General features: G+C 38.3%; 1 protein-coding gene across 7 annotated transcripts in view; it reads left to right on the top strand.

The window, feature by feature from the left end:
* RALGPS2 (Ral GEF with PH domain and SH3 binding motif 2) overlaps positions 1-9782 on the top strand; it is a 134239-nt gene that overhangs the window by 93225 nt on the left and 31232 nt on the right. For all 7 annotated transcript variants that reach the window (XM_037403568.1, XM_037403569.1, XM_037403571.1 and 4 more), the window contains 5 exons: positions 1532-1669; positions 2589-2679; positions 5349-5416; positions 6088-6223; positions 7040-7191. In XM_037403568.1, the coding sequence (XP_037259465.1) occupies positions 1532-1669; positions 2589-2679; positions 5349-5416; positions 6088-6223; positions 7040-7191 (585 nt within the window). The remainder of the gene's footprint in view (positions 1-1531; positions 1670-2588; positions 2680-5348; positions 5417-6087; positions 6224-7039; positions 7192-9782) is intronic.

Below are 9782 nucleotides of genomic sequence, written 5' to 3'. Positions count from 1 at the left end.
CGTAGCAATTAAATGTGACTATCTGATGTTTCTGATTATCCTTTCTGTTTTTTAATAAACTGATTCTAGCAGAATAGAAAAAATGAGAAATTTAGTAGTGTATCAGGTCATGTGTAATACCTTTTTATTCACTTTTTTATATGTCACCTTTCAACCACAAGTATTTTAATTTGTTTCTGTGTGTGTGCACACACGCGCGTGTATGTGTTGATTTTGGAGTGAAGCCCAGTTTCCCAACTCACATTTGAGGTCTGTACTGGTTAGGTGCTATACAAACACAACTGCTGTTCTTGTGAGGTTGTATCAATAGTCTTCCACCTGTAAAGCCAAATGTCTTGTTATGATTTTTGTTATACAATGCTGAGAGGTGAAGCAAAATGTAATTTTAGAAATTCCCAGTTACTGAAATCAGTTTCTTAGAAAATAGTATTTAACTTTGGTGGTGGTTTGTTGGTGTTTTTTTAATTTGGAGTTTTTGTGGAAGATGCAGGGGATGAAGAGCAATTACTTTTAAGAGCGGAGTTGGTCAGGATATATTTCATTTAGCTGAGACAAAAATGATTAGTCTTTGGGTGAAGTTCAGGAAGTAGAATTGCATTTAGAATTAAAATAAGTAGCTTATCTACAGCATTAGTATGTAAGGAGAAAGATTTCCCTCTACATGATCAAGGGATTGAAAGAGTAGTGAGGTTACAATGACGGTGAGGAAGAAAACAGGTAGAAGACTTGAAGAGACTTATCTGTAAGTCTGTTGGATCTTTGGAGTTGCATTTAATACCAATGGCAGGATTTGTACCACATTTCAATCTGAGTGTGCTTTTTGCCTAGTTAACTTCTCAGCTTCAAGAGTTACCGATGACATGACTTTTCCTTCTGTTATGCTTTTTAGTTGCTGAATTGGAGGAATGAAGTAGTAACTTCCTAAAATCATTAGTAATTTTGATCGTGTATCTTAGCGTTGTGCATTTAGTATGCTTCATATTTGACAAGGGAATAATTAATTGGTCATATGGAAGAAGATTAGGTTCATGAGTGGTTGTGCATGTCCTTGTAGTTATTTCTAGATTTAGAAGTGATGACACTGTTAAACACAAAGCCAGGCAGAGCGTGCCTAGTGGGCGGTGGGAGGAAGGGATCCTCTCTGCCCCCTGTTGTAACTTGCCATACAGAGAAGGAAAGCTTGCTCGCAGAAACTGGCTGTACTCGTACCCTCAGCACCTGCAAATCCAGCTGAGAGGCGACTGACAACACTAAGGATTAAGTGACTGGGGAGAGTGCAAACCCAGACAAGGGTGGCATGGTGGTCTATTTTCCTGTAAGTCCAAGCATTATTACTGTTTTACTCCGAAGGCTCTCAGAGGTCTTGTCAAAGCAATTTCTGAAGTAAATACAAAATTTCAGAGTCAATGCTGTACTCATTCTGCATGCACATTAGTCAATGAAAGCCAAAATTCCTCAAAACTGTTTGTGAGTGTTTTCTGCTAAATGTGAGACACTAAATAAAGAAACATTTCATTCTAATCTTATTCAGGTATTTATCTGTCCGACCTGACGTATATTGACTCTGCCTACCCATCAACAGGGAGCATTCTGGAAAGCGAGCAAAGAACAAATTTAATGAACAACATTCTTCGGATTATCTCAGATTTACAGCAGTCATGTGAATATGGTAAGCTGGTGTGTAAATACTGCAGTATTAAATGGAACAACTTTAAAAGCTTTAATATTTGTCTTCTGTAATGCAACGTAAGTAAGGCCTGACCCATTTGAATGCCATTAGTGCGCTCTCTCACCCTCTCAGCCCAAAAGTCTGAGTTCCTTCTGGTATTGTTGGTTATGACAGAGCGGCAGTGTGAGAAGATGGAGTAAAATTGCCCTTTTCTTACATTGCACACATTTTTGCAGTATGTATTTTCTGATGAAAAATATGGAATACATTGTACTTGAGTAGTTTTACTAGTACGATATAAACTTGTATCCCTGTGTTTCATAATTTTATGACTATGAATTCTACAAATAGTAGGCTTACTTTTGGAGTAGTAGTTTTACCAGAGATAATAAAATACGCTCAGCTTGGCTTTTGGACGTTTATAGTTCTGTTCATAGATCAGATAATGTATTTTTTCTTCAAAGATGGTCTCCCTCACAGTCCTCTTCAAGTTCTAGTGAAGTCATAAGGCTGTGTTTTTGATGGTGGAATGTGAATTAGCATGGGATTGTGGCTTCACTGAAAGCTCAATGTAATGAGAAAGTGGGCTGTGAAGGAGTCCTCAGGTACAAACCTCCAGGTTCCAGGTTTGGACCCTCGGTTTGGCCAGGGATGCTCTCTCACTTTTCCCTTACATGTGCTCTGATAAGCAGAGCTGTTTTAGGGGGATACATACCTGGCTTCATGATGTGGGGAGTGTCAGCTCAACGCATGGGAATTGCTATGAAGGACAAAAATCTCAGCATCAGTAGGGACTGTAGTTTGTACCTCCATCTCATGTAAAAAGGCAAGAGATCTGATTCTGTTTAAATAGATTCTGGAAAATAACTTGGCTTAGCAATGAATGGTACAGTGATAATGAATGTCGTCTGTTCTCCAGATATTCCTCTGTTGCCTCATGTCCAAAAATATTTAAACTCAGTTCAGTACATAGAAGAACTACAAAAGTTTGTAGAAGATGACAATTACAAGTAAGTATGTGAAATGCTGTAACTGGCTGTAGCTCATTACAAAATAACTTTTGTAATACAGAGCCTGTTGCTTTTAAGATTGCATTTGTATCGGGGGACTATGCATCTCAGATGCACTAGTTGCAAGTAGTAAGGTTCCGGCAAGGTCCTGTACTCAAGACAATTTTCAGCATGCTGGAGGGCTTATCTCCTAGCTTTCAGGTCTGCTGATTTGATCTGCACACCTCTTCAGGTGTTCATTAATGAAGGCTCCGTACTTTTGGTTCACACATAGTACTGTTTAGTCAATAAGATGTATCCCATAATTGAAGATAGCTTATGTCATTTTTCATGGGAATTAAGTCATCTGTGAGTCTAGTCCCAAATTCTCACTGAGGGTGACTTAAGGCTTTTACTTTCATGTATATTTTTTACTTTCATTTATATTTTTGATTAGGTTATATACAGTGTAAAATGTAAACACTTGATTTTTGGGAGTTACTGTCCACCTATGTCCCCGCCCATTTGAAACAGAGGGTTTGACTTCCTTAATTAAAAGATTGTTACTGTATTAAGTGACTTGGCATCCAGCAAAACTAGGGAATGGAAATCTCTGGCAAGAGACAGGAACAAGCCCTGAGGATAGGAAAAAAACCTCAAGCAAATCTGTTGCATATGAAGAAAGTTTTTGTCCATTGGCTGGTGCGCTTGAGGACGTTCCCCACCCGTTCCCATCCTGCCCACCCGGGAAGTTTGTCAGGTCGGTTGTGTTGTATTGGTTGCTTGTGTAGCTATGTTCGAATGGTGGGCAGGGTATGCACATAGAGGAATGGATACACTTTACCATTTAATAACCCTAACTTGGGATTTACTAAAAGGCAGCAAATGGGGACCCTTCCATTTATGTCAAAGAACAGTTAACAAGAGCTTCGACACTCGGCTTCCCTTCTAAGATTTGTAAATTGTTCTCTGCCTGTTCATATGCAAGCATCCAGCTTACCTTTTTTGCTGAAATGTACTATAGCTTGATTTTGAAAATACTGCTTGCTTATCACTGAGAGTAAAAGCTTTGCAGTTAAACGTTTGAGTTAAAAAAAAACAACCCCAAACCCCTCAAACAAACCTAGGTTTATTAACTGCAGTGCCTGCTTCTTAGTGACATATTGTTTTCATGAATTCCATGCTCCACTTTACTCTGCTTTCACTAGATAGGACTAAACTACTAGTGGAAATTTTATTGCTGAAGGAGCTCCGTTGTCTTCATCCTGTACAAGCCCTGGTTTGACAGCAGGGAAGTGAATGGAGACAATCGCACATAATGCAGCAGCATAACTGCCATTCAGAAAGTCTGGTTTTACGCCCATTTATTTTATATGTCTCCAAACTGGTTAGGTTTTTTTTATGAGGGAGGAGTGTATTTTGAAGAACTATTCTTACTATAAATAACTATTTTACTTTTTATCCACTAAGAAGGGGAGGTTCTTCTCTAAATCTCTAAAGATTTAGAGAACAGCCATTGTGACCTGGATACATGTTTTTCTTCCTAGTGGATTTTATTTCATTTTAAAAAATTAAATCTTAAAAATTTAATAAATCATTGCTAAGTTGTCTGGGGATGGGAGGGAGAAGAGCTGTCAAACTTCAAACTTTTTCTCCCCAAAATGATGTAGATGCTTTTCCAACTCTGCTAATTTCAAAGATTCCAGTTCTGCAAACTGTGTGGACAAGATATGCTTGATCTTCCTGGAGTTCTCTGCTCCTGGAGTCTGCCATCTTAGTGGTACTGTTGGAAATGCCTGTTGTAGAAGAAGCTTGAATTATGGATGCAGTCAAGTTGATAATGTATTTTCCAAAATGCCAAAGAAGGCTTTTGACTTTTAGACCAGTAAATACAAAAGACTTGGCCTGGAACACCAGTACACTTCGTAGGAAAATGTAAATGGTGAAGTGTAGTAAGTGTAACTATTTGAGTAAAGGTAGGGGGAGCAGTTGTATGCTTTTTATTCTTGCTATTTTTCATGCTGGCGGTATTCTTGCTGAGTGTCTGATACCTGCTAGCCGTCCCCGGGCTGTGTAGGTCCTGGCTTACGTGTGGCTGATGTTTGCTCTGGAAGGTGGTGCCAAGGCAGAGCAATGGCCTCTTCCCCTGCTCCTTCCACAGTGTGACTTTGTCACATCGAGCTTTTGCTCACAGAGGGTGAAGATGGCAGCCTCTAGAATCAGTGGGACCTGTTCAATGCCAACATAGCTAATGCAGCGACCTTTAGGACTTACAAACCAGCTGTTTGGCTGCTGGTGGCTGGCTGTGCCTGGTGCAGAAGAGGCTCTGTATTGTAGCCAAGGTTTTGGTGTTGAGTATGGTCCTCTTTCAGCATGGTATTACAAACCTGTCCTGTCTATATGAACCAAAGCAAAAAACTCATTTGCTGCATTATGCCCTAGCATGTCACTTTTTGAATATTGGGCCCTGTTGCAGTAGTAGGGGGTTTTCCACTTTTTTTTTTAATAAAGAGTTTGAAAATAACGCGTGCTAAAGATAACTATGCACAGTTTGTATTAACTTTGTAGTGTTTCTTGCAATTATAGAAACAGGCAGCCTTCAATTGTAAATTTTAAAAAAATAATCTTTCAAAAACTTTTATATGTTTCTGTTTCCTGATAAAGTAATTTTTAATGCTTCTTTAATGCAGACTTTCGTTAAAGATAGAACCAGGGACCAGCACCCCCCACTCTGCTGCTTCCAGAGAAGATTTAGTAGGTAAATGCTTAATAAATGTGCAAAGACTTGAGGTTGTCAAATGCATTATTTTTCAGTTGCAAGCATGGAAAATATTTGCCTGAGGCTAATAAAGAAGTGTGAAGTATAAACACTGTGTATTTGTAATAAAAAGTCTAAAGGTGATCTGTTAAGAAATTCTTCCAAGGAATTGAGTTGGTTTTTTAGTTTCTTGTATGTATTGTGGCACTAACTTGTAGTGTCATTTGGGGTGAAAAGCTATTAAATATTCATTCTTTGTTGCGTCTAGACAGAAGGGCCTTCATCTAAACTTTTCATGGTATAATATGCTTCCAAAAACGTAGATTATTTTTGATCAATGCCAAAAGTGGTTGAAGGCAGGAGTTTCAAAATGTAGAATCAGTGGGACCTGTTTAATGCCAATATAGCTAATGCAGCAAACTTTAGGACTTACAAAATACTTTTAACTACTTGATCTATTTGAAATAAGTATCTTTATTTTTAATCCTGTGCAAAACCCATAAAGTATGGGTTTTTAAATTATCAATATGAGTACATCAATGAGTTTTATTACAGGCCCTCTCTCACAAACTGAGTTAGGAAGTTTTGTGCAACTCCTCCACAATTTTCTGGCAGGTAACCCTGAAGGTAATTCTAAAATTACTTGGGCGTAATGTCTTTTTTGTTCCCAGGCTCTGAAGTTGGAGCGTCTCCACAAAGTGGACGGAAAAATGTTGGGGCTGAAGGAGCCTTGCTACCACCAACACCCCCTTCGCCTAGGAACCTGATACCACATGGACATAGGAAGTGTCACAGTCTGGGATACAAGTCAGCATTTTATTTAACCTGAAAGCCCTAAGCTTTGTGATGTATTATCTTTCAATACAAAAGCTTTGCTTTTAAAAAGTAGCATGATTTGTGCATGGTACTTCACTTGGAGACCGATTTGTGGCAAGAGAGCAAGCTCAGAACTATAACGGTAGTATCCCAAGCAAAGAGAGTTAGTCAAAGTAGGAAGACTGTGCAGCTGTTAACATGATAAGAATAGCTAATGAATTAGCTAAAATAGGCTTTTTGAATTACAAAACTATCACATACAGCAACTCAATGCCAGTGTAATTTTTTCAAATTCAAACTGAAATAATTACTTTATTGGTATTTTTATAGTGAGACCTCCTTTGTAGACTTTCACGTAACTTTGTATAGCAGTGGCTTCAGGTTTTTTTCTTTAAAGGTGTACTCTTAATTAATATCTTGATCATTATATCATCAGTTCCCTTGTCGTCTTTTCAAAATGCACAGTTGTAGCTATTCAGTAATTAATCTCTTACCTTACGTTGTGTAAGTTTACCTTTAATGAGCTAGAATGCAATTCTGAAGTTCGGTTGCGTTACCGTAAGACAAAAATACCTTTTGATGTTGAAAGTACTTTATAAAGTACTGCTGACTTCGCTCCAAGAGTGCTGTGCAGTTTTAAGACTAGCAGTTCCTATCGATAATATAGTTTGTGCACACTTGCTTGTGATGAGCTGTGATTTAGTTTGGTATTTGGAATACACTGCAGTCGTTCAGGATGTTAAAGCAACAGTTCATGAAATGTATCAAAGATAACATTGTAATGGTTTTATCCTTGTTCATTTCTAGTTTCATACACAAAATGAATACGGCTGAATTTAAAAGTGCAACATTCCCCAACGCAGGACCAAGGCACCTACTGGATGACAGCGTCATGGAGCCTCATGTCCCATCCCGAGGGCAGGCGGAGAGCTCCACCCTTTCTAGTGGAATTTCAATAGGTAGGAAATGTAAACGTACCCAGGCAGTACATGGTCTTTTAATAAAGATTTTAACACGATTAGTTGGTGATTGTACAAGCAGCAGTACTGTTCTGAAATACTAATTCTATTTTAGAACAAATTCGAGAAATCTAGGTGAAGGGCAGCATAATTTATGCAGTATGAACTGATAAATAATAAAAAAAAGATTTATTTTTACCCTCTTTACCAATACAACCTCTGATGATACTCTTCTTCTTTTTTTTTTTTTTTTTTTTTCTTCCTAGTCTCCCCCCCCTAGATCAATCCAAATTAAAAATGTCTTGTGGTAGGATTTAGATTTAAAATGCCATATTGAATTGACAGTGAGAACTGTAAATTGCTGACAATCTTTAAGAGCATAATTTCTAAATACTCCTCACTTTAGTCAGGGCTAGATAGCAATTTAACATTCATATACTACGTAATGTCAGAATCTACTTCATACTGTTAAGTTATTTATTTTCAAATATTTAGGGTATTCTTCTTTTGAGAACTTCTGCTTCCTGAGTTCCTTATGTGATGGCAGTTGCTCTTGTTCCCTGTTGTGCACAGATCCTTGGAGAGAAGGGAGGGCAGGGCCAGTGCCTCTCAGATCCCCCTAACTGCAGCCAGGATTGCAATATGGAACCTCTATCACAGTCCTTTTTCTCAGAGTTACTAGCTTGATGGAACTGAACAGTGTTCAGTTTTTATGCATTTATGGTAATGAAAGATTTCTGTAGTGCTATGCATTTCTTTGGATAACTTAATTTTAAAAGAAGTTTTCTTTTTTAGCCCTCGCGGAGAGAAACAAGGTCACACAGTTTCAAGTTACTCTGTTTTCGGGAGCTGCTCATGTATTTTCTTGAGGAGAAGGCTATATTCTGAGCAAAAGTTAAATATATTTTTGATGTGGAAAAAGTCAAATATGTGGAGGCAATAATTAAAAAAAACCCCAACGTTAATAAGTAAAGCTGTGGAAGTAGCTTAGTCCAAAGTAGTTTGAACTTCTTCACATCAGACAGCTTCCACTGTTAAATGTGCGTTGCCTTGTCTCTGTTTCTACAAGTTCTCTGCTATAGCAAAGTTTGCTGTTTCCAAATTATCCAGCAGGAGTGATACTTCTCATCAGCATACAGACAGACTGCTTTCTCATGGATTGCACAGTACAGGAGAATCAAATTTTTGTCACCTTTGTTGAGACGTAGCATTACCCTTTTCCTAGTGCAATTTTTTTACTGATGTTTTCTATCTATATATCTAAGAAGCTTCTCTGCAGTTGGTCCTTTTTTCCAGGGTAAATTATTTATTTACCTCCATTAGAGCCTAGCAGGGAAGGTTTGCCAGAGCTGACAAGCAATTTTTCATGAGGTACAATTAAGAACCAGTCACCATCTAGACATTTTGGAGAATACAGGGTTTTTCCTGCTTCGTCTCATCTCTGAATTTTTCAACTCTGTTCTCTTGCTTAGCTCAGGCATGACCTTATGGACTTGATGTAGTCATCCTTACAAGCTGGAACAGAATTGCCACTTTAGAAGACTTTTATAAATCACTTGTAAAACAACAACCTTATGCAATCTGTGTAAGATCAGCAATTGTGGCTAGAACTTTCCCTCTCCCATTCTTTTCCACCTCCAGCCTCCCCATACTCAAATACTTCAGTTTTATCACTGTTTTGACAGTCTAGCACCATTATTATTTTTGCTACTTCTTGATTATGAAATTTGCAATTACACAAAAGATGTAAAAGAGGTGCTAGAAGTACATATGGAGGAAGAGAGTAAATTCTGGAGGCTTGCAGTATCTATTACTGAAGAATTCTTGGAAATTTAAGTTGTCTGGCATTCTGTACTGCTGCTTCAGCAGGATTTAGGGAAGTTGATTGAAGTTGCTAAGTTCCTCCATAATGTTTGAAGTAGTCTGTTTACTCAGGATTTGGAAATAGTACAGTCACTGCAGCAGAGAGGAGGTTTACAGTATTCTACAACACAACTTCAAAAGACGGTCAAGAAAACTTCTTCTGAATGTGTGTACTGAAAAGAGTGTTATTCCTTACCTTGCCCATAAAAGTGGATTTAAACCTGTAACTCTAGAAACAGGACTACCTTTTCTTAGATATAAGCCTATATGGGACTTAACTTTTTGGATAAATGACCCTTCTTCAAAACATACACAGTGTTTCTGGTATGTCAGCACCTTGAATATGACCTTCAAGATGACTGTAATACTACTTAAAATCACTCTTGGGTTTTGAGGGCTCAGAGGTGTTCACACCTTCCCAATCCTTTCATAGTGGAGGACTGGGTATAATCCACCTCTACATCAAATATCAAAAAGCAGCAATGTAACAGTAGTGAGGGTCTACAGGATGTTTGTATGTAGTGGTGTATCGTTATGATGCCTTATCTGAATCGTTAGAGCGTGTGAATTTATGCATTTTTTTATCAGGCCTCATGTCTGAGTTCACAGACTGGTCGGGGTTGGAAGGGACCTCTGGAGACCATCTAGTCCAATCCTCCGCTAAAGCAGGTACACCCAGAGCAGGTTGCACAGGGTCACATCCAGGCAGGTTTTGAGTGCCTCCATTG

This window comes from Falco rusticolus, chromosome 11, assembly GCF_015220075.1.
Source record: "Falco rusticolus isolate bFalRus1 chromosome 11, bFalRus1.pri, whole genome shotgun sequence".
Taxonomy (NCBI): Eukaryota; Metazoa; Chordata; class Aves; order Falconiformes; family Falconidae; genus Falco; species Falco rusticolus.
This window is presented reverse-complemented; position numbering and strand designations above follow the sequence as displayed.